At 39.5% G+C, this 24,705-nt stretch overlaps 1 protein-coding gene across 13 annotated transcripts in view; it reads left to right on the top strand.

Moving 5' to 3' along the window:
* dysf (dysferlin, limb girdle muscular dystrophy 2B (autosomal recessive)) overlaps nucleotides 1-16,663 on the top strand; it is a 117,340-nt gene extending 100,677 nt beyond the window's left edge. For all 13 annotated transcript variants that reach the window (XM_047386048.1, XM_047386050.1, XM_047386056.1 and 10 more), the window contains 7 exons: nucleotides 2,203-2,298; nucleotides 2,396-2,537; nucleotides 9,937-10,036; nucleotides 15,604-15,776; nucleotides 15,894-16,003; nucleotides 16,083-16,230; nucleotides 16,359-16,663. In XM_047386048.1, coding sequence (XP_047242004.1) covers nucleotides 2,203-2,298; nucleotides 2,396-2,537; nucleotides 9,937-10,036; nucleotides 15,604-15,776; nucleotides 15,894-16,003; nucleotides 16,083-16,230; nucleotides 16,359-16,415 — 826 coding nt within the window. In that variant the 3' untranslated portion in view covers nucleotides 16,416-16,663. The remainder of the gene's footprint in view (nucleotides 1-2,202; nucleotides 2,299-2,395; nucleotides 2,538-9,936; nucleotides 10,037-15,603; nucleotides 15,777-15,893; nucleotides 16,004-16,082; nucleotides 16,231-16,358) is intronic.
* Nucleotides 16,664-24,705: the final 8,042 nt, after the last annotated feature.

Consider the following 24,705-nt stretch of genomic DNA (forward strand, 5'->3'; position numbering starts at 1 on the left):
TCTTTTCCCAGTGATTTTTTAACTTCACCACTCTAACATTAGTTTTGTCTTTTAACCATTTCAACTTAGATTTTTATTTCTGATTTTTTTTTTGTTTGAAGATAAATAGCAAAATAATTTCTGAAACAGTCTAATCCAAGCTGAAAATAACGCACCCCACATATAACAAGAAAAAGCTGGCCATTTAGAAATTGAACCACTTTTCTACCCTAAATGGTGAGTTATTAGTAAGGGAAAAAACCCTTGGTATTACAGTTATTAACAATAAATGTTTTCTTCAGAATGTTACACTACAGTCAGTTCACCCCTTTTAACAATTTAAATAAAACAAATATAAATTAGGGTATTTCATCTGCCAATTTGTTTTCATGGGGCAAATCCATGACTAGATGATGGCAAAGTGCTTCCAATATGCTATTTGCTATGTGTTGAATATGCATCAACAGGCATCAAACGTGCATACATGTGCCACGGCTATCTGTTGTTTTTTTTTTAGCTGAATTTACAATAGTCAGCGATTGGTTAATGATCTCTTCATCGGTCAGTTTTCATTAACAGCTACTGGAGCTCTAGGGGACTATTATTAGTTTATGTTTAGTTATTTTTCACACAGGCAAGGTTTTAAAAAGTAATGGTTTCAAAACCAAATAGGTGTCCATTCAGATTTGTCTTGTTTGTACTATTTCATTTTCTTTGAGAAGCCAATTTCAATTAAATTCAATTCAGTTTATTTATATAGCGCCAATTCACAACACGTTGTCTCAAGGCACTTCACAAAAGTCAGGTACATACATTCCAATTAATACTAACAACTGAACAGTGCAGTCGGAGTTAGATTTTATTCAAATTGGATAAAACGTTTTTCTATCTAAGGAAACCCAGCAGATTGCATCCAGTCAGTGACTTGCAGCATTCCCTCCTCCTGGATGAGCATGTAGAGACAGTGGACAGTCACTGTCATTGACTTTGCAGCAATCCCTCATTCTGAGCATGCATGTAGCGACAGTGGAGAGGAAAAACTCCCTTTTAACAGGAAGAAACCTCCAGCAGAACCAGGCTCAGTGTGAGCGGCCATTTGCCACGACCGACTGGGGGTTTGAGAGAAAAGAGCAGAGACACAAAAAGAACACAGAAGCACTGATCCAGAAGTACTTTCTATGGGAAGGAAAAGTAAATGTTAATGGATGTAGCTCCTTTAGAACAAATAAACTCTGAGCCAGTTTTCAAGGTTAGAGTCTGAAAGAGAGTACATAGAGTTTGTTACAGTTAAGCTCAGTCAATCGCCATGTCTAGGAGAGAGAAAGGATTAAACACTAAAAGACAGGGCTATGTGGATAATTGGTAGAGGGTGAGCATTAAGTTGTTGCCAGCAGAAGCTCGGACGAAGCCCCTCTCCAGAAAGGTGTCACAGGTAGACACAGAGCCAGGCCAGGTGTAGCTTCTAGGAAGAGAATAGAGAGAACAAGGTTAAAAGCTGAAATAACAGCAAATAATGCAAAATTGGAGAGTAGTGTGAGAATGTAGCGAAGAGGGTGAAAGTGGTCGTTATATCCTCCAGCAGCCTAAGCCTATAGCAGCATAACTACACAGATAGTTTCAGTTCAGATTATTTAGTTTAACGGCGCTTATTTACAACAATGTCTTCTCAAGGCACCCCACAAAGGGTCCCACTGATGGTCATTGTTATACTAAAAACCACAAGGATTGGGATACCTCTCTCTGTCAGACTGATCAACCAGAAAACAACTTTTTGGAGCATAGAGTTAATACAATGCAGCCCCTCCCCCACCTGGTACTGTGCACAGACCGTCAACTGGCTGAAAAAAAGGTGCCACAGTTTCCCTCACAAGACAATCACAATATTTCTGGTTGCGGAAGCACAAACATTCATGTTGTGGAAACGGAAGGGCCTTACATGACAGTGTGGAAGCTATGAGCGACACGTCTGTTGCAACTGGCTGCAGATTCTACTGGAGCAGACAGCCAAACTAATTACAATAGAACAAAAATGTAAAATATGCTGTACAATAAGCATGGGTGTTGATTTTATAATTTGCATAACTCTATAAATAAAAAATCAAACTAAATAAATCTTATAGATAACTTTTTTGTAACTTTAGTCTGTTATAATTGTTGCTTTTCTGTTTAAAAAAAATTTTGATCATTTTATTCATTATTGTTTTAAATTTTTTGTTTTCTCAGGTTCTTCTTGCGTTGCATCATCTGGAACACCAGTGATGTCATCCTGGATGATATCAGCGTCACCGGAGAAAAGATGAGCGACATCTACGTCAAAGGGTAAGACAGTTTAATTCTTCCTTTTTTCTGTGTTCTGTTTGAGACGTTCACTGAGAGAATCGGTCGGTCTGAGACAGAAAACTGTTGGCATTTTCAGCTGGCTCGACGGACATGAACACAACAAGCAGAAGACAGATGTCCACTACCGCTCCCTGGGCGGCGAAGGCAACTTTAACTACAGATTCCTGTTTCCCTTCCACTACTTACCAGCAGAGCAGCTGTGTGTCGTCGACAGGAAGGTAACAACAAGTAGATAAAAGTCCACCTCTGCCCTGCATCAAGGGCTGTTGGTAGGGCAGGCTTCCTGTATATAGAGGCTGCTTGTTACTGATGCAGTCGTCTAGAGTCCGACTCCCGAGCTCTGAACTTTGGCTGCATGTCTTTCCCATTTTCTCTCTCTCTCTCTGCTCATTTTCATGTCTGAACAATATAAATAACGGCCACTAGACCAACAATCTTTTTGAACACCCAATGACCACATCTGCAACTGTGCTAGACAGCTACATAACAAAGCAGTAAACATGCAATGTGTGCATGTTTTATAATATCAGCAGGTATGGATCAGGTATGGATAAGAGCGCTAAGTCAGACTGTTTCTAAAGGCGAGGTCCTCCCTGCAGCTCCCCTTCCTGCTAACTAATCCGCTGTGGCCTGCAATTAACAAAAATAATGATGTGACATTTCCACAAGAAGGAGTAGATGCCGCTGAAACCCAGAGACTCAACAAAAACATGCTGCGAGGAGCTAAAATAACAGCACTCCGAAAACTGGAATAACAACCCGGCTGTCATTTGCTGTTCTTGGACAGAGGCCGAACCTCCTTAGCCACTCTCTGCCGACGTGTTTTATAACGCCGTTCGCTTGCTCTCACCAGCATCTTTAATCAGAGAGCAGCTGAAAAGACAACAGGGAGTTTTAAATAAAAAACTGTGCTAGGTGGAGAGAAGGCGCCAGAAATAAGAGTTTATGAAGCCAGAAACCTCAGCCGCGGAGTCAGAATGACTGATCAATGGTCCTATCAACTCCCTCCTGTCATATCGGCTCTTTTACGAGCAGATTTATAAAAGTTGCAGCATTTAAAGGAAATTAAGTAACTTTTTTATCATTTTTGATGGCAGTCATTTGATGGCAATCATGTACTTTAAATTTGGAAATTTTCCATTCATCGTGCTTCACAGACCTTTATAACTGCTTGAATCTGCCAGCTCACCCAAACATCTTCTAAAAAGCCAAAAGTATTTGATTTGGCATAGTATTTTGTTTTAACTTGAATATTTTACTCAAACTGTTGCTTCCTCTAACAATTGTCTCCAATGATCGATGGGATCACAGAGAAAATAAAAGATGAATTCAGAAAACGCTGGAGAACAAGTTCCTGTACGTAGACTCTGGCAACACCAAGAATCTGATTTATGCTCTTCAGAAATGTTGAAAACAATTACTCACACTCACCTCTGTTGCTGCTCATGACAGCGGTAGAGTAATAGTTTCATGTACTTGGACTGAGCCTGGCGTTGAATACGCTTTGCCAAGCAACCAGATATTGTTAACTTCACACACACAGTGTGTTGGCTCCAGGCTGCTAGGGATCAGCAGATCGAATCAGGTGGACTCACACAAGTCTTGTTTAAAAAAACTGATCGTAAACAAGCTATGAAAACAAGTGGTTATGAAAGTGAAGACCACAGGAGGATATCTGTGGTCAGATCATACAAAGGACAAAATGATGACAGAGCAACTGCACCGATTCCACTGATCAACAGAAGGATTATGTTGCAGGAAGTAAGAATAGTAACACTGTCGCTGCACAAAAGTAGCAAAATCATAAATGGGTAATAGTTTAATGCAAAAGTGGCATTATATAAACACTTTAACATTGAATAACAGTCATAACCACAATGTGAATGTGTGCAATATTACAATCATAGCAGTAATGTGTTTAGCTTGGTGGTTTAGCGCCTGAGATGCTAAAGCTCCCAACGAGTGGTGTAACAAGGGAGAATAAAGGAGAGTCAGGAAAATTTGGGTCAACTTTATCAATATGGTCATCGCAATACTCAATCACAATCATATAGCAATTACGTGTTTTTTTTTTTTTATCATGCATTGTCAATAAAAGCATTTTGTTTTGATTATACATGTTGAAAATGTACTCTTAAGCTTTTCATTCATTTTTAGCTTAACTCTGGCTAGCTGTTAGCTTGACTTGGACTCTAATGCTACATTCAAGTTATCTTGGAAGTTGGAGCTTCCTCACCTAACCCTCACTGCACAGAACCCGCCTCCACTGCGTCTAATGGTGGCGTGCTTAACACCACTGCATCCGATACTTTGCATTGCACTTGGTGATGCATGGCTTGGATGCAGCTGCTTGGTCATGAAAACCCATTCCATGAATCTCTCTATGCACTGTTCTTGATCTAATCTGAAGGCCACATGAAGTTAGCGATTGATTCCGCAGAAAGTCGGCGACCTCTGTGCGCTAGGCATGTAAGTATTCGCTGCAACTGGTTTACATGGCCTACTACTTAGTGGCTGAGTTGCTGTCACTACCAATCGCTTCCACTTTCTTGTAATACACCTGAAAGTTAACAGTAAAAATATTTAGGAGTGAAGAAATTTCACAACCGAACCTGTGGTTTACCTGAACAGGTGGCATCTATCACAGAACTATGCTGGAATTCACTAAACTCCTGAGACCGACCCATTCTTTTACAAATGTTTGTAGAAACCGTATTCATGCCTAGGTGTTTAATTTTATACACGTTACAATGGAAGTGATTGGAACACCTGATTTCAATTGTTTGGATGGATGAGCAAAGTCTTTTGGCAAAATAGTATATTTTAGTCTATTTTATGTGTTCAAACACCAAATGAACTCGTTCACACATTGAAATTTGAAGCACTTTGTATCAACCGTTTAATGACATACAAACCATCAGAACAGCTTAGTTTGTATATTTAAAGGATTATATGTGCAGGCAGCCATATTGGATGCTGAACTCAGGGTTGGTTGGTAATCTCTTTGACTTCAAGTAGTTGCTAACCTGTGCTGTTAACAGGTAGCTTGGGTCTCATTAGCAGTTAGCTTGATATTTATTAGCTGTTAGCTTGACCCCAAGTAGTTTCTAGCTTATCTCTTATTAGCATTTAGTTTGACTCTGATTAGCAGTTAGCCTGACCTTGAAAGGCTGTTAGCTTGACTAAATGTAGCTCTTAACAGACTCTAAATAGTTGCTAGGTTGACTCTGAGTAGTTATTTGCTTGACTTTCACTAGCTGTCAGCTTGGTGAATGTTGAATGGGTGATTAGGTTTCATTTTGCACAAGGCTGATTCTGATGGTAGAAATGCAGAAATCTCTCATATATGTGCAAACGTTTGTAGATTCTAGTCTTTGTGCTGGGATGGTGAATCCAGTTGCAAGAAAAATGTGCTAGTACTAAGAACTTAGTGCTTCACACTAAGGCAACAACATAAACAAATTAAATAATAGTTGGAAACTTTGATAAAATAGGATAAAAACAATAAAACAATATTTACGGATGCAGTTTGAAACATCACTAAAATTTGGCAACCATGTGTTTACAACAATAAATACATTGTTTATTCAATTCAATTCAATTCAAAAATACTTTATTAATCCCAAAGGGAAATTAAATGTTGTTGTAGCTCATTATGAAGGTTTCTTCAAAGAGCCGTTGTAGATGCTGATGGCTGTGGGCAGGAAGGATCTCCTGTAGCGCTCCGTCTTACAGCAGATCTGAAGAAGCCTCTGACTGAAGACACTCTGTTGCTGTAGGACAGTCTCATGAAGAGGATGCTCAGAGTTCTCCATAATGTTCTTCATTTTATGAAGAATCCGTCTTTCCACAATGATCTCCAGAGGTTCCAGAGGAGTCCCCAGAACAGAGCCAGCCTTTTTTATCAGCTTGTTGAGCTTTTTTAAGTCCCTGGTTCTGATGCTGCTTCCCCAGGAGATGATGGTAGAAGAGATCACACTTTCCACAACAGACTTATAGAAGATATGCAGCATCTTGCTGCAAACACCAAAGGACCTAAGCTTCCTCAAGAAGTACAGTCTGCTCTGTCCCTTCTTGTAGATGGCTTCAAAGTTGCATCTCCACTCTAGTCTGTTGTCCAGGTGAACACCGAGGTATTTATACTCCTCCACCACCTCCACTTCTTCTCCCATGATAGAAATAGTGTTTGACTTATTCCTGTTTCTCTTAAAATCTACAATCATCTCCTTTGTTTTAGTCACGTTCAACATGAGATGATTGTTTCCACACCATGCCACAAAGCGGTCCACCACCATCCTGTACTCAGCTTCTTGTCCATCTCTGATCCACCCCACGACTGCAGAATCATCCGAGTATTTCTGCAGATGACAGGAGTCTGTCTTGTACTGGAGGCCTGAGGTGTACAGAGTGAAAAGGAATGTTGAGAGTACAGTCCCCTGTGGTGCTCCTGTGCTGCTGACTACCTGGTTAGACTCACAACCCTTCAGTCTCACAAACTGTGGTCTGTTTGTCAGGTAGTCTTTAATCCAGGAGATTGTTGAGGCCTCCACCTGAGTCTTCTGGAGTTTCTGACAAAGCAAATCCGGTTGGATTGTACTAAATGCACTGGATAAATCAAAGAACATGATCCTCACGGTGCTGCTGGCTTTGTCCAGATGACAGTGGGTTTGTTGAAGCAGGTGTATGATGGCATCTTCAACTCCAACTCCACAGCGATAAGCAAACTGAAGGGGGTCCTGATGGTTTACTGTTTGCTTACTCAGGTGGGCCAACAGGAGTCTCTCTAGGACCTTCATGATGTGAGATGTCAGGGCAACAGGTCTATAGTCATTGAGGACTGATGGGTGAGTTTTCTTTGGTACCGGAACAAGACAGGAGGTCTTCCACAACACCGGAACCTTCTTCTGGGCCAGGCTAAGGTTGAAGAGGTGCTGCAGAATCCCACAGAGCTGCTCTGCACAGGCCTTCAGGACTCTAGGGCTGACATGATCTGGACCTGCAGCCTTATTCCTATTCAGTCTCTCCAGCTGTCTCTTCACCTGACTTCGTGAGACACACAGGTGGAAGGGGGAAGCAAAGGAAGCATCAGTATCTTCTGATATGGTTGATGGCAAACATGTAGAAGGGTCTAGGGCTGAGGTGGAAGATAAAAAATGTGAGGTGTTACTGGACAGCTGTGGGTCCTGTGGGTCAAAGGAGGGTGGGATGTCTGTTTGGCTGTGAGCAGGAGAGGAGGATGCTGAGCTTCTTTCTGAACTGAACCTATTCTTCAATAGGTTCAGTTCATTGGCTCTGTCCAGACGTCCATCGGTCTGATCATCCTTCTGCTTGAAGCCTTTGATCTTCTTCATCCCTGTCCACACATCTCTGATATTGTTTTGCTGGAGCTTGCTCTCCAACTTCTTCTTGTACACCTCCTTGCTGTCTCTTATCTTGACTTTAAGTTGCTTCTGTAAACTCCTCAATAATTCTCTGTCTCCCTCTCTGAAGGCACTTTTTTTCTTGTTAAGCAGGTCCTTCAGGTCACTGGTGATCCAAGGTTTGTTATTGGGGAAGCATCTCACGGTTCTGGTGGGGATGATGTTATCCACACAGAAGTTTATATAGTCGGTTACACACTCAGTCATGGCATTGATGTCCTCTCCATGTGGCTGGCACAGTGCGTCCCAGTCTGTAGAGATGTATGAGTCCTTGACATTTGCATAAAACAAATCCAATGTTTTGTTTTCTCTGGTAGAGCAGCTGACAAACTGTTGAAACGTTGGAAGTGTAGCAGAGAGTGAAGCATGGTTAAAATCACCAGAAATTGCCACAAAAGCATTGGGGATTTGTGTCTGTAGCTTAGCAACAACTGAGCTGATGGCATCACATGCAGTGTCGGCAACAGCGGAAGGTGGAACGTAAACTGTTGCCAAAATAACACTGGTGAACTCTCTGGGTAAATAATATGGACGAAAACTTACTGCCAACAGTTCAATATCTGGACTGCAGAGTTGACACTTCACAGTAACATGTCCTGGATGACACCATCTGTTGTTCACAAATACTGCCAGTCCACCTCCTTTACATTTGCCGCTCCTCTTTAAGTCTCTGTCTGCTCGTATGGTTAAAAAGCCCGGCAGAGAGACGCTGGAGTCGGGGATATGATCCTGCAGCCATGTCTCAGTAAAACACATGATACTGCATGCCCGGTACTCTGGCTGGGTCCTTTGTAGGGCATGGAGTTCATCCAACTTGTTTCCCAACGATCTCACATTGCCCATCATAATCGACGGAAGAGATGGTTTGAACTTCCTCCTTCTCTCTCTTCTCTTGGCTCCTGCTCTGCATCCACGGCGTCTCCTTTTCAACTCATCAGGGATTTGGGGTTGTAGTTGAAGTATTATTTGAGCTTTTGAGATATTAATCAGCTGCTCCCGGTTGTAAGAAACAACCCCGTTGCCATGGCAATGCATAATAACAAATGTCCAAAAATAGAAAGTATCAAGAAAAATCCTCCAAGCTGCACAGCATCCGACACCGGAGTGGACAGTAGTCCAAAAAAAATCAACTGTATCCACCACAAGAGGAATAGTTCCCAAAAAAAGAATAAATCAGAATCAAAAGTAACAGAGCTACTCCAACCTGCTGCCACCTTGAGCGGTGCAATTTTAGAATATGTTTATGGTATTACTGTTTTCTTTCAGTTGAACACCTGCCTTCTGTATTTAAAACATTTGTTGTCATGTCTAAACAGTACACATGTTACAAGCTATGCTGTAAATGATAAAATAAAGAGCTTGGTGAAAGTTGTGAATGTGTGAACATTTCCAAAACTGAACTGTTCTCAATTCATTGTAACATTGGGAGGTTGCTAAGTGCTGCTTTTTCGTTTGTAGAAAACCCTGAATAAATTTAGGATCGGTGATGTGCTGGAATTTGCTACAAATCACAGCTGATCCATTTACATTTATGTGTGAAAACCCATATTTTTAATCAACACGACAGTCGGCAGAGTGTCGCAGGTAGATACAAAAGGACTGAGCAAGTGGAAAGGGAAGGAGAGGAATCTTGCAACAGGGTGAAGCCGATTAGCATGAAGATGAGACTGGATCAGATTCTGTCTGGCAGTTTGGCGTGATGATATTAGAAGTGCTAATACACTCACAGACAGAAACAGTTTGATGTGTTGATGCAGCCATGCTTCAAGCAACGTTGGACCAGAAGAAAACATCATAGCGGCAATAGGACAAACATGGCACCCAAACACAAACTGTGAATCTGTTATTTACTGCCTTTTCTGACCTGAGAGCAAAAAAATCATTCAGTAGGACATGTCTGAATTGGGTTTTCTATACAGTTTTAATTTTCTAAGCAGCATTAAAAGCCACAGTAGGTTTAGTATTCATTGTTTTGAAGAAATTGAACAATAAAACCCAGTGAGATGATCACTAATACACGTCTCATGGCTGTTGTGACAAAATGTAATACAAAGCACAGCATGGCAGTAAAGACATGAAACCAAAATGTTTACTTAAAAGTTAGAATGATGCATTATTTGCACATTATGGATGAAAAATAAAGATAGACCACCCCCATAATAAAACGCCTTTCTTGTTTTTTTGTGTTTCTGTGCAGGAACACTTCTGGAGCATCGATAAAGCTGAAACCAAGCTGTCTCCTAAACTTACCATTCAGATCTGGGACAATGACAAGTTCTCCTTTGACGACTACCTCGGTAAAAGAAAAAAAAAATTTTACTTTATGCATGCGTTTTACCAGCATAGTTTACAGGGTCTTTTGCAGTACCATAATGTAACACTGGAAAATGTAGAAAACCTCCCCATTAAGGGTGACGCATACAGAGAGAGATCTTTGACTGTCTGCAGTCTGTCTGCAGTCTCCCTCTAGATCAGGGGTCTGCAGCCTGTGGCTCTTTAGGCCCCCAGCAGTGGCTCTTGACAACTTTGGCCAAAAACGATAAAGAATTGAACAATGTTTTTAAATACAAAAGCAGCAAACAGATGAATTTTAGCAGTTTTATGTGTCTTTACGCAGTACATGCATGAAATATCCACAACAGAATGAGTGTGATATATTTTTTTTGTCTGTACGTTGAAAACGGGTCTTTTTTTTATTTGTTATAAATATGATCTATTGATTCGCCTTTTGTCAAATTGTGATATTTTTCTTTATTCTAAAACCTAACAATAAAAATAAAACAAAAGAAAATCAATTTTTAAATCAAATCTATCTATTGTCATTTGACTTTGTACCAATTAGTAAACAACAAACTCATACAGCTTTTCTTCTAGATGTTCAACACATTCATCTAAAAATTAGACAAAACAAAAAAAATAGATAAACATATGAAACAAGTGTGACAATATCGGGTACATAATCTTATTAGCAGTTAACACAATTTATAAAGAAAGTGTAATTTTTTCCGGAGGTTCATGTAGTACTTTTCCGAATCAGAATCAGAATCAGAGTCAGAAAAGCTTTATTGCCAAGTACGTTTTTGGACATACAAGGGATTTGTTTTGGCGTAGTCGGTGCAATACAATACAAATTAAACAGTGTAAACATATCTACAATATAATATAAATATATGTGCACAGTTTTAAGTGAGTGAGAGTAAGTATAGAGCAGTATAAGATGCAAGAGCAATACAACAGTGCAGGTGATCATTGTGCAGGTGATTTGGCTCTAGACAAATGTTATTTAGCAGAGCCTAGGGCAAAAGTGGCTTTCTGGATTGTAAAGGTGGCTGAGATCTGCTCTAGATCATCTAGAGTGCTGGGTCCTCTCTTCTTCTCTCTCCTCTTTAGCTCACCGCATAGATATATAGGATTTAGGTCTGAGGACTGAGAAGGCCATAGAAGATGGTAGATATTGTGTCTGGTGAACCATTTCTGTGTTGATTTGGTCCAACGTTTTGGATCCTTCTCCTGCTGAAAGACCCCCTCATGACTCATTTTTAGATTTCTGGCTTTAGAATACAGCATCATATTTTTATTTAACATGTTTATGTAAAATGTCCTAGTAGTTTAGGTTCATAATGCACTCTAACAAGGTTCCCTGGACCTTTGGGAGGGAAACAGGCCCACAGCATTACAAATCCTCCACCATACTTAACAGTGGGCAAGAGGTGGTTTTCCACAGATTCGTCATTTCTTTCAAATTAGAACCGACCTGAGGTGTTTTTTGTAGATAAGCTCAATCTTAGTCTCATCTGACGAACACACACAGATCCAAAGTGGAGGTAGTGTTTAGCAAACATATTGATGCTCTTGTTTCCCATGCATGCCTCCCAAACATCCAGCTGGCCTGTAGAGAGCCTCTAATTTATGTTTTTAGAACTGCACAATAAATCGAATAGCAATCGTCAAAAAACTGCTTGGGTTACAGTATTGTGGGTCCTTGCATTAAAACTCAGATTTCCAATAATACATATGGTAATTTGGTCTTTTATGACCAAACCTGTGTATAGACCTTTGTGACCACTTTGTAGAAGCTCAATAAGAAGGATGTGTCATCATGATGATGGAAATGAAAGAGAAAAGTGAAGAAAATGGGCTTGGGACTTCAACAGTGCATGATTCAACAGTAACAACGCAATTTCATGCTTTCCCTATATTGTGCGGCCCTGGTTCTAACGGAGATTGGTAACCCTTAGATGCAATGCTTTGCTGCAGTTCTCTGATGGTGAGATTCTGAGGTTTTTACCCCTTATGCCATCCTCCTCACTGTGCTTGGTGGAAAGATAAACGTTGGTCCTCGTCCAGCCTAGTTTGTCAGAGTTCCCTTTTATTATTGTAGATATGGGCAAGTTGAACAAAAAAGCCATATCCTGACTTGTTAAGCACATGTGTCAGATAGTACGTTATCTTGTCTTTCCTACTTTGAAGAGCAGCCAAGTGAAATGCACACCTGTGTCGCATCATATTTATACCAAAATGCTTCAAATTTTTTTTTTTTATAGGAATTGTAAAGGGTGTAATAAGTGTTTAGCAGTAATTTAACAAGTTTCACAGAATAAATTTACTCAGTTCTTCTATGTGAGTTTATGCTGCAACAAGGAAAGATTAATTTATTTTACTTACCTTTTATAACCCAGGGATATAAACAGTTCTGGATGGTGCTGTATATATTTACCTTAAATGAAAAAGGTTTGTTTTCAGGATTGTACCACTTTAACAACACCCACCTCCATTTGGCGACATGTTTGTTTTCTTACATTCCTGAAATGTTCTTTCTGTTGAAAAAAGCTACTGCATCCATATTATTTTTCTTCTAGTTGAGTTGGAATCACATATTAGTTCCTTCTGGGGGTAGACAGACACTTAAGTCAATTTGAGTTTGACATTCAGACAGATTTTCCTCCTTTCTGGAAATGGATTAGGGTGTAAACCTATCCAAGAAACCATATGTGCGATGTACGGACACTACTGTGATAACATTTATCTTTAGAATTAACACTCTTTCATTTCCACTGTGTCGGCACATTTGGCCAGGAGGGAGAGGCTGATTTAATTTTTTCTCCACCGAACTCAAGCTGTCAAAATTTTGCCTTTCCTTCACCCCTGACTTTGCCTCAACCTCGTCTCTTGAAATAACTCACAGCCCCTCTCACTCCCTCCGCCTTGCCTCAGTTTGTTTCCCTGCCCTGGAAAAGGGGAGGATGGCGGTCTGAGCTGCGGATCATCTCTCTGCGGCGTGATACGATGAGGAAGATGAGGAATCCAGATTCAGAGCTGTTCCTGTCTGTCACCGTCTCGCTCGGCTTTACTTGCCTTATAATGGCTGCGGGTGTGTGGCCACCTCAAAGCATTTTTCCCATCCCTGCCTGTCTGCAGCTCGTCGGCATGGACCACTGACGGTTAATCTTCCTGCACGGTGTGAGGGTCAGACGCAAGCAGACACGCTTCTGAACTTCAGCTAGCTCTGGAAAAGCACTTCCAGTGAATGTCTGGTCTTTCTGCAGCCCTCCTTACTTAATGTCAACAAAAAATAAAACTTTAATAACCAGCCTTCATAACAGGATAATCAGTAAATCAATTACAGATCAATTAATCATCATGTGGACTAAGAAAGAGATACATTAAAACCCAGATTTGGCTTTCACAAAATCCATCCTTGCAAAATCAGATCTGAGCATCCTTGAGTTCTCAAATGATCTCTGCTCTGGCCTCCTAACTTCTAAATTATTTTCATTCCCCTGCAGAATCCAGTCCAACATTTGTTCTGCTAGATTTGCATTGAGTCTGTTCATTTCAGTCCCACTTTAGCTTCTGTTAAAGTTGCCAGAAAGACCTGAAGATCACTATTGGAATAAGGAAAAGACATATTCTGCTTTTAAAAAATAGACCTCACAAGAAATGTAGGGACTCGCTGCCAACAAAAGATTTCAGCATCCTGGAACCGAGCTGATTTGTATTCAGACCATGGGTATATATAGCCATACAAAAAGGTTTGGGCACCTCTGATAATTTTAATTCTTTTTATTTGTACATCTTTGGGTTTTTGGATCAGCTATTTCAGTTTAGTAAATCAAATAACTGATGTACACAGTAATATTTCAGTACTGAAACGAGGTTTATTGGATCAACATGAAATGTGCAATATGCATGAAAACAAAATTTGACACTTGCATACATTTGTGCACCCCAACAGAAAAATCACATAAAAATTTTGTAGATCCTCCTATTGCAAAAATAATAGCTTCTAGATGCTTCCTATAGCTTCTAATGAGTGTCTGGATCCTGGATGGTTCATTCCTCCTTACAAAACATCTCCAGTTCAGTTAGATTTCATGGTTGCCAAGCATAGACAGCCTGCTTTAAATCATCCAACAGATGTTCAAAGATATTCAGGTCTGGAGACTGGGATGGCCTTTGCAGACCATTGTACTTGTTCCTCTGCATGAATGCCTGAGTAGATTTTGAGCAGTGTTTTTGGTAGTTTTCTTGTTGAAATCTCCAACCACGGCGTAACTTTAACTTTCTGACTGATTCTAGAACGTTATTCTTTTGAATCTGCTGATATTGAGTGGAATTTAAGCGACAATCAACTTTAACAAGATTCCCAGTACCGGCATTGGCCACACAGCCTCAAAGCTTGATGGAACCCCCACCAAATTTTATGGTGGGCAAACAACTCAACCTTTGTTTCATCAGTCCACAGCACATTATTGCAAAATGAAACTGGCTTGTCCAAATGTGCTCTTGCATACCTCAAATGACTCTGTTAGTGGTGTGTTGAACAATGTACAGTGACACCATCTACAGCAAGATGATGCTACTGGTTGTCTTTGACTGTTCTCACCATCCCTCTTCTCTGCCTCTATGATATTTTTCTTGACCTGCCACTTCTGGCCTTAACAGGAAATGTGCCTGTGGTCTTCCATTTCCTTAGTATGTTCCTAACAGTGGAAACTGACAGCTGAAATCTCTGAGATAGCTTTCAGTATCTTTCCCTAAAGGATACAAAAGATTCAACCATAATGTTGAACAATCTTTGTTTTGAGGTAAATTGAGATAAACGCTACCCAGATTTTGCAGGTGTGACCCCCGATGATAACGTTAAATGATCTTTCGCCACATCTTGCAAATGCTCAGTCTGTACCTACGAAGATTTACACACCACAGCACTCTGAATGCCTGAAGTGGCTGACATTGCAGGGGAGTGGGCCTTATATTCTGAATAACTGTGCTAATAATTATGTGACCACTTGGGGCCACTCAGTGATTGTGTGTGGAGCTTGCTGAACTTTCAGCCCCAGATGGCCAGGCGATCATTAGGTGAAAAAGAAGGGAGACTGAAAATGTGGCAAAAAATAACTTACTTTCTTTTTGTACAGTAGCACACTGTATGTGTAATGCATTCATTATAATACACTTGCGTATACAAAAAGTGATTTATTTTTTCATGTTTATATCCACATAAATGCATGTTTAGAGAAGATACAATATGTCAGCCCCTTAGGTTAACAAATCAGCAGGTTTTCTAAAAAGTTAGACATAAGAAGAATTATTACAAAGATCACATTCGGCAGGTCATTTGCTCTACTGTAGCAGCCGGTGTGACTTGTTCGATTTGTCTTTCCACCTTTTGAATCCACTTTCTTGCAGTTAGTGCAGACATTGAGGTCAGGACTTTTTATAAAAGCTGGTGCTCCATGGAGGCCAGGACCAACTCAGTTTGGTTTTTATTGTATTGGTAATTATCAGGTCTCACAGTTGGACACAAAGAACCGTTTGATCCTGACTCACTGTCTAATCTGGCCCTAATAATGCTTTTTAGGCCACGTGGTGATGGACCTGAACCACATGCTGCGTCCTGCCAAGTCTCCGGAGAAATGCACCCTGCAGACACTGAACCAGCCCGTGGACAAACTGGTGTCTCTCTTTGAGCAGAAGACAGTGAAAGGGTGGTGGCCCTGCAGCTGTGAGAAAAACGGCGAGAAGATCATAGCTGTGAGAAAATATACAGACACAGCTGAAACATATACAGGCCTGGTTTCTAATAGGGGAATCTACTGCCGAAGTGGGTAGAAATATGTTGGAGTGAGAAGATCAATGTCTATATTTCAGGGGAAGGTGGAGATGTCTCTGGAGATAGTGACAGAGCATGAACATGAGGAGAGACCAGCTGGGCACGGCAGGGATGAGCCTAACATGAACCCTCATCTGGAGGAGCCTCAGTGAGTCACTCAAACATCTGCAAACACCTGCAGAAAAGTCTCCCTTCCTCATCCTTGCTCCTCTTCATCCTTCCAACAGTCGTCCTGAGACGTCCTTCCTGTGGTTCTCCTCCCCCTATAAGACCCTCAAGTTCATCGTGTGGAGACGATTCAAGTGGTTCATCGTCCTTTTCATCATCCTCTTCCTCATCTTCCTCTTCCTGGGTGTCTTCCTGTACTCCTTCCCGGTAAGTTTCAGTCTGTCGGTGGGGTGGAGACTGTATTTTCTTTGACAGGAGCAGAGAACATGCTAAACTAATGTGAGACAAACTGCCATTTTTAACATCTTTGCATCTGTGTCTGTTTTACTCCTCAGAACTACGCCGCCATGAAAATGGTTGGACCATTTGGACCAGCCAAGGCTACACAGTAATGATGAAGAAGAGATGTGAGGAAATGAAATGAGAACAAAAGGACATTTTTGAAAGTGAAATTCATGCTTTTGTCTTCTGAGGCCTTTTTTTTCCATCCTGCTGAGGCTGTGAACCTGAACTCACAGATGTTTTACCCTGTACCTTTGTTATTATATCCACTACATTACAACCCAATACAAATTAATTTTAGCGTGCACCAACAGCAGGTTCTCTAATGAAAAGATAAATAAACCCTCGTTTCTGAGCATCTGCATGATGAAAACATCTTTTTTTTTTATCGCTTAAAGATGCAAGTCGAAGCAGGCTGATGGATGAGCTCTGATTCTATTAGATCTATCCCGTCTAAATTAACTTTTAACACTGAAGTTGTGCTGCAAATTGTAAAACTTTCTTTAAGTTGTTTTGTTTTGCTCTGAGTCACACAGTGTGGTCACTAGATGCAATCAGCTGTTGTGGGATGTCATAGTAGTTAAACAGTTTTAAACACTAGAATATTAATATCTCTCTTTTAACAGTTCCCTGTTTATCTTCACCTTCTCTTTTTTGTTTATTTTAACTTTATGTTTCTGCCTCTTCAGTCTCTTCTCATTAGTCGCCTATCTACTCTCCACTACACCGGAAAAAACCCCAAAATGGTAGGTTAACAGTAACAAACTTTGAGTAAAAATCTGCATTTTGAAGTTGTAGTCCAAAACAATAATTTGAAAAGTGTAGTAAAGTTTTACCTAAATAGTTTATCGGAGTAATTTCCACCTGTAGCAGTCCATCATTATAACAATATAGTAATTGTAGATTCTCAGTGCCAATTCAGATTTATTCAGTTAATAATATAACAGATATTTTACTGGGAATCTCTTCTTTATGAGCACAATCTAAGTAATCTAAATAGTTCCTTTGTAACGTTTAAAAAACCTAGTTCCTTCCCTATTGTCTTTCTTTTTTCTCAATATCTTCCTCTACTTCTCCTCTACCTCATCTCTTCGTCCTCCTCGCTCTCCTCCAGCCTCGCAGCTCTCAGGGTTCAGCAGGTTAAGTCGAGGATTTGTTCTTGTTGATCTCAGAGCTTCGGTTTTATTAGTTCAGAGCAGCTCTGAGATGGATGAAATGACCTGATAAGAAGTCAAAACACCGTGTGTGTGTGAGGTTTTTAAATCCTACAGCAGCCCCTGATCTTTTCACAAGCAACGCAAAACATGAGCAAAAAACAAAATGAAAACAATCAGAAATATTTGAACATTTTAAACATTTTTGTTTTTTCTCAGTTAGATGAGTTCTGGCCTGTACCAGAGAGGAATTTAATTTTCAATCTATAAATTTAACATTCAAAATCCAGACAGCCTAAATCAAGTAGAGTCACATGGACCCATAAGCAGGGCCGGATTTAGGAAAAGGTGGGCCCTTGGGCTAGAGACAGTTTTAATACCCGACCCACACAAATTTCATTTATTTGTCCAATTGACAGTAAATTGATTGCTGGGTACAAATTGATGCACAGCCAGTTTAAAACAGCCTATTTTTGTCAAAGCCATGCAATCACTGAAATACACCAGACACCAAGGACATGTGGAGTATGCAGTTAAATCTTTGCTGTTGTAAGATTTGACTCTCCCCAGGGTTTGGTCAGAGGCGGGGTTATTGCGTCATCGTTTCAAACATTTGAGTATATTTTGTATTCAGAAAAATCCAGCAGGAGATAGGCACCAGCTCCCCTTGTGACCCACTATGGAATAAGCAGTATAGAAGATGAATGAATGAATGAATGAATATGCTGAGTTGGATCCTGTAGAACTGAGGATCATTAACAATTTGTTATTTAAGGGATATGAAATGTCACCCAACTATTAAAGCGACTATTAGGGATCCCTGCTTTAAAGAACATAAGATAATTAGGAGGCTTTATTTAAAGCCTTTATTTGTTTTTCCACATCTGCTGAGCAGCTCTGATTTATCAAATCTACACAACAAGAAACTGCAGATGAGATTTTTATACTTTTTTTTATCCTGATGTGTTATTAGGTTTGGAGCAATGGTGATGCCAAAGAACAGTTACAATTAGGTCCTTGCATAACGATGTGATTGTGTGTTAAATTTCCATATTTTTTACTTTCATTGCATCAAATCTTTTTAGGCTACTTCAGAAAGAAACACAGAGGTAAAGATTTGTATTATTTATTTATGTTTTCTCATACTCGTCATCTTCCGCTTCATCCGGGACCGGGTTGCGGGGGCAGCAGACTCAGTAGAGACACCCTGACGTCCCTCCTCCCCTCTTCCAGCTCCTCCGGGGGGGAGACCAAGGCATTCCCAGGCCAGCCGAGAGACATAGTCCCTCCAGAGTGTCCTGGGCTGTCCTCTGTGTACTCCGAGCTCCTCCCAGATGGCCGAGCTCCTCACCCTATCTCAAAGGAAGTGCCCGGCCACACTACAGAGGAAGCTCATTTCAGCCGCTTGTATTGATGATTTCGTGTTTCTAATTCCCTTTTTGTCAGTAGACATGCAATATCTTTCAAAAATACAGTAAGTCGCCAAGTAGAATATTAGGGATGAGGTTATTACAGCCTTGATTAGGTTGATAATTGATAACAACTGATTTTGATGCATTATTAGGTTTGCAGCAAAGAGTTATTAAACATTTGCAATAGAGGGGATCATTACATTTTAAAGGATCATTACATTTTAAAATTGATGATTAAAAAAAAAGTAATGGTGGCCAAAGATATTGGGAATCAAATGATTAAAATAACCAAAACATAATTTTGAGGGTTTCAGATGGACTAATCTGATAGATACTGTATATGTTAAATGCCGAGTTTCTTAAAAAGGTGTCGTAATGGTCCTGTTTGTTTTGGTTGATGAGGGTAAATACTTTAGTGTCAACACAACTCAGGAATCAGAGGTTTCACAGAAGCTAATCCCTTTAGTTTTAGAAATAGAAATGATTTCCATAAACCAGGGAGAAAAAATGAATGTTTTTTTTTTATTTCTCTACATTAATTTAACACAGAAACAGGTGCTGCTGCATCAAAATACAATATAAAAAGCATCTGGATGACATTTTGATGAGATACATGAAATGTATTACACTAAACTTAAAGTTAAACTAAAGTTTAACCTACATTCATGTGATCTGTGTAGCCGAAGCCATTTTGTTTCCTGTCTGAGACTGATTGTTAAATCTGCCAGAGTTGTTCTGTAGTGAGACTCCTAACGTCTGCTTTAGGTTCGTGAGGAGAATATCTGATACAACCAGTCCTTGTGTTACCAGCTCAGATTTGAAGCTGCTATAAAACAAGTCTCTGTTGTTCAGGTTAGCTCAGTGTTCCAGGTTGGTCAAGCTGTTCCTAAAATGTAGAGCTCTGAACCACCTATAAGGGTTTTTTTTATTTCATATAATGAGAGCTGATTCATAAATATGACATTTTCATCCCGGATGGTTCAGCCTCATTGAGAAATCAGTATCTTCGCTGCTAACACTAAATAACCTGTCAGCACACCTCAGACAGCAGTGATGCATTTTGTTGTTGGGGGACAATACTGTGCAGTGCTGTGAAAATATAATTTTCCCCAATATTTCTTCTGTTTTTGCTTTTTTTGTCTTAAATGTTTCAGGCAGAATTTCACTAGTTTCATATAGTGCCAGACCTGTCAAAGAACCACTTATATAGAACCTGTCTGACAATATGAAGTAGGGTAAAAAAAGCAATACATCGTGTCCCAATCTAAAGAAATTCCGGAACAGATGAAAAACAAAGTGATTGACATTTATGAGTCTATTAGTCCGGAAAGGGTTCTAAACTCTGTTTAAGGCTTGTTTAAGCAATGTCTTCAAATAGAGAAAACAAGGACAGTGGTGAACCTTTCCAGAGGCCTACCCAAATTTCCCTAATAATGTACCAATGACTGCATCCAGGTTGCCTCACTTAAGGTCAGAGTTCATGATCTCAAAGTAAGAAAGAGAGAATGGGCAAAAATGGCCTCCATCCATTTAGGAAAAACAACATCATACCAACAGTCAAACATGGTGGTGGCAGTGTGATGGTCTGGAGCTGCTTTGCTGCTTCAGGACCCGGATGACTTGCTGTTACTGATAGAAACATGAATTCTGCTCTCTACCAGAAGATCCTGAAGAAGAATGTCCCACCATTAGTTTCTGACCTAAAGCTCAAGTGTGTTGGGTTATCCAGCAGGAAAAATATCCAAAGCACACTAATAAGCCAACCTCAGAATGACTCAAAAAAAAAATCCCAGATGCAGGAAGAAAGATGCATTACAGGAAAATGCAGTTATTTAGTGTTTTGTGTGGTATATCTGAAAAAGCCTTATACATCCTGCTTTATTTAGACAATCCTGCTTCTGACTTCAGGCAAAAGTCTCCAGATGCCTTTGAAGCGTAAACTCAGAGCTCTTTTCTCTGGCTTTTTATTGCTGTCAGTGAATGCAACGTGCCTTCTTAAACTGCTTAATGTGCAGCAACACTAACCAATGTTTGACATGAAAAAAGTGCCCATAAGACTAGCTTTTATTTTTTAAAAGTTGCGTTAGATTTTGTGTTTATCTGAGTGAACTGAACATTGTGTTTCTGTGAAAGTAGGACTGAGACTAATCTATTTGCTGTTATTACTATTAAAGAGCAAATGATTTATGGAAACAGCCAGGATGTATTCTAGACATGTTGTCTATTTGACTTGATATCTGCAGAGAGCCGAACCATCAGTATTATCAATAAAAATGCATTTCTGATCAATCCGTTTGCAACCGTCTGGATTTGTTCAGTTCTTTTAAATCTGGTTCTGCACAATTGCTTCCTTCCTTCTTTGTGTACTTCCATTCTTCTATCCTTCCTTCATCTCTTGCTTTCTCTTCCTCTTTCCTTTTTTTGCTTCCTTTCTTCCTTGCTTCCCTGGTGTCCTTCCTTGTTAGTCCACTTGTGTGCTTTCCTTTTTCCTTGTCTCCTTTCTACCTCCTTTTTTAAGTCAAAGCAATAAACCCATATGTGCCCTATAGAAGAGTGGTGATGAGGGTAAATGTAATTTATATTTGGTCTCATGAAGCCCCAGTTGATAAAGATTAGAACATCGTTTGAGAAGATCTCTGTCTTTTATTTACTGATTTACTTTTATAGCTTTCTGGAAATTGTGTAGCTCTTTGTACAATTCTGTTAAGAACAAGGTTTGATAAATTTTTTTGTTTTCTAGTTTCTCAATCTTTAAACTTATATTATTTGTCTATAAAATGTTTGATTTCTACCCTTCTTTGCACACCTGGTTCTAATTTGCTATTGAAACCTGCAGAAAGTCAGTCAGTATCCTTGTTCTGGTTAAAAAGTCTTTGTTTTCCTCTGTTCCTCATGTCAGTTTAGGTTCTGCTGAATTTAAAATTTTTATTTAAATGGCACCAGGTTTTCTATTGCTAATCTGCAGGTTCAGTCGACAGTAAACTGGAACATTCCCTCTGTGCCATCTAGAGTGTAGGAACTGCATGAAAATATGGCTGTAACAGCTCATGAAGTTGGTATGATGTGCTGCCCTTAGAAAATTATGTGTTTGGTTATTATTTCCTCCCCCTTCACCATCTGGTGACCAAATAAAATAGAGAAAAATAAAATATTCTAATGTGGGTTTGATTCAACTATGGCCAACTCTGGTTTTCTCATATTTTCCTTTAGATCCAAATATGTGGGGATGCTTACTTGGATATTTTGAGTTTTAATAAGCTGCAGCTCCCAAAAAAAAAACAACTCTGAAATAGCCCTTTATTTCTCTATTCAGAAACCAATTGCATGCGTTGTTACAGCTACAGTTTTAGGAAATCTGCGTTTAATAAAAAACTTAAATGTTGTAACTTTCAATCCACACAGATTTTCTTTTCTTTTTTTATGTATAATTATTTTAAATTATTATTCTTTCTGGATATGGCTGAGCTAAATGATATGGCTTAAAAGCAGATAAAAGAAGTTTCTTCAAGGTTACACCGGACCTTTTTATTCTGGCCCAGTTATGGGTAATTTTGGTCCTGCTTTGCCCAAATTGCATTTCCAGAAGTTAACAAATGCAGGCTCTGCACATCCCAAACTATTTCATCCATCAGTTTACTAATATTTTTTATCCTGTTCAGGGGAGTGGGGGTTTGGCTGCCTTTCTCCAGCAGTAAATGCTACAGTTCTGTCTGGACAGGTCATCAGGTTAAAATAAACCATTACAAATTGAGAATGATTAGGCTGAGGTGATTTGAAGGTAAACCTTTTGTGTATTGGGGATGCTGGTTGCTAAGAGTAGCGTGTTTAGTTAACTGACCTCCGTACAAACCTGCAGCGTCGGCTGAAAACCCTTCTTGAGGGATTCCTCCACTCGGCTCCCACAGACCTTAATTATTACTCTGCTGTCCCACCTCTCTCCACCTCCCAGCCCTCTGAGCCCATAACCTCACGTTTTTTACCCTCGTCTTTTTCATGGTCAGTCTTTCAAGTTCTCAGGGGTGCTTTTAGGGTCACACTGAACTACCCATGAACCTCTGACCACAGGTTGTGTTTGCAGTTTGGGTGGCCTGTTTTCACTCCACCATCTCCTTTATTTTCCAGGACCTTCTGACTTTTTTTTGTTGCAGATTAGCTCTCGAGGACTGGACTTGGGCATCTCCGTCTAAAGCCACCTCCCTGGATGATTACATCCACAGTGCCACAAACACTGATTTCTTCTTTTTTGCTGCTTTATTCCATCAGATCATTAAAAAAATCTTAATATCAGACCAAGGTAACGAGTAAATACAAAACACAGAGCTCAAATTGGTTTTTATAAAGGCAAAAAGCTATCCAAGCCAACCTAAGCTTTTTTAAAATTGTAATTGCCCCCTAAGCCTAGGAACTGGTCGTGCTAAACCTGGTTACAATGATTGCCATCAAGTGTTTGCAATAACTGGCAACACTAACACTTTCTAAGCTGCCAAACAGCACAAGTAGCTTTTAATCTACCTCTGACACAGTGCAGATGATTTCAATATGAGAGTAATCCCTTGCTAGGGATATAGTTCCTGCAGCACGTTCTGGGTCTGCGACTCTTTTAAAGCAGAGGAGCAGTAACTCTACTCTGAGTTTTACTTGAGGACAGATGGCTTCACCCTTTCTCTAAAGCTTGCTGGTGGACATGAGACCAGCAGGAATCCACCCCCTTAATAGTCGAGTAAATGAGCACATAAACTTCTATATCAATCATCCAATTATTAATATAGAGATAAGATGAAACTTATCATCCCCCTGGGCGAAATTAAAAAGTTTCAGCAGCAGGACAGATTATTGGTGCACATCTAGTGAGGTAATATTAGGAAGGATAAAAATTAAAAATTTTATTAAAATAATATTTTATCTGATCTTGCATTGTGAAGGGTTGTCTAAACGTTTGCTGATTATTGCCTAAGTCAGTTCCAAGACTAACTTAACTTAACTTCCAGATTCTTCAAGATAATCCTTGGTTCTCAAACATAAACATTGCATGGTAATGTTGCATCACTCTTTTGATCATGGTTTTCAATCATCTTTAATCAACTTGTTTATATTGTACATAACCCATTAGTCTTCGTTATTCTTTAATTCTGCTTGGTAATTTAGTTGGATTATTTTAGCATAGCAAAGAGTTTGTTGATTGAAATATGTTTGACTTTGTGTTGAGTTATTTTTGTTAAAAAATTCTTGTATTTTAAGAAATTGTGTGAATTCATTCCATATATGTGCAGAGTTTATGCTGTTCAATAATGTCAGAGCTCGTCTCACACCTTTCTATTTTGTCCTAATACCATCGCCTTACTGGGCTGGTATTCACAGGACAACCCTTAACAGACAGAAATATTATTTGATAAAATATTAAAATATTAACATTAAATAATAAATAATATTTTCAGATTCATAATCACAACAGAACAACTCCAATTTTGTGGTCCTACTGGCTCCAGCCGGGTCACGTTCCACAATTTCAATTGTAGCAAACAGCAAAAATAATGCCAACAACATCCAGTTTGTCAAAGTTAAATAGAATAAATAGAGATCGTTAACTACATATCAAATAAATTGTTTTAATATTCATAATAAAATTAACCTTTTTATTTAAATATTGGATGTGAACCCCTCTTTTGGCACCAAATAAGGAAGCAGATTTGTCATTTAAACATTCAAATTGAAAAGTGTATATAAAAACTCCTATTCAAATAGATTTGCATCCTTCTTGTAATTACAATGCCAAATATCAGCTAAACCTAACTGCATTAGCTTTTTTATGGTCTATATTTTGGTGGTACCTGGAA

Source organism: Girardinichthys multiradiatus, chromosome 14 (genome assembly GCF_021462225.1).
Source record: "Girardinichthys multiradiatus isolate DD_20200921_A chromosome 14, DD_fGirMul_XY1, whole genome shotgun sequence".
NCBI lineage: Eukaryota > Metazoa > Chordata > Actinopteri > Cyprinodontiformes > Goodeidae > Girardinichthys > Girardinichthys multiradiatus.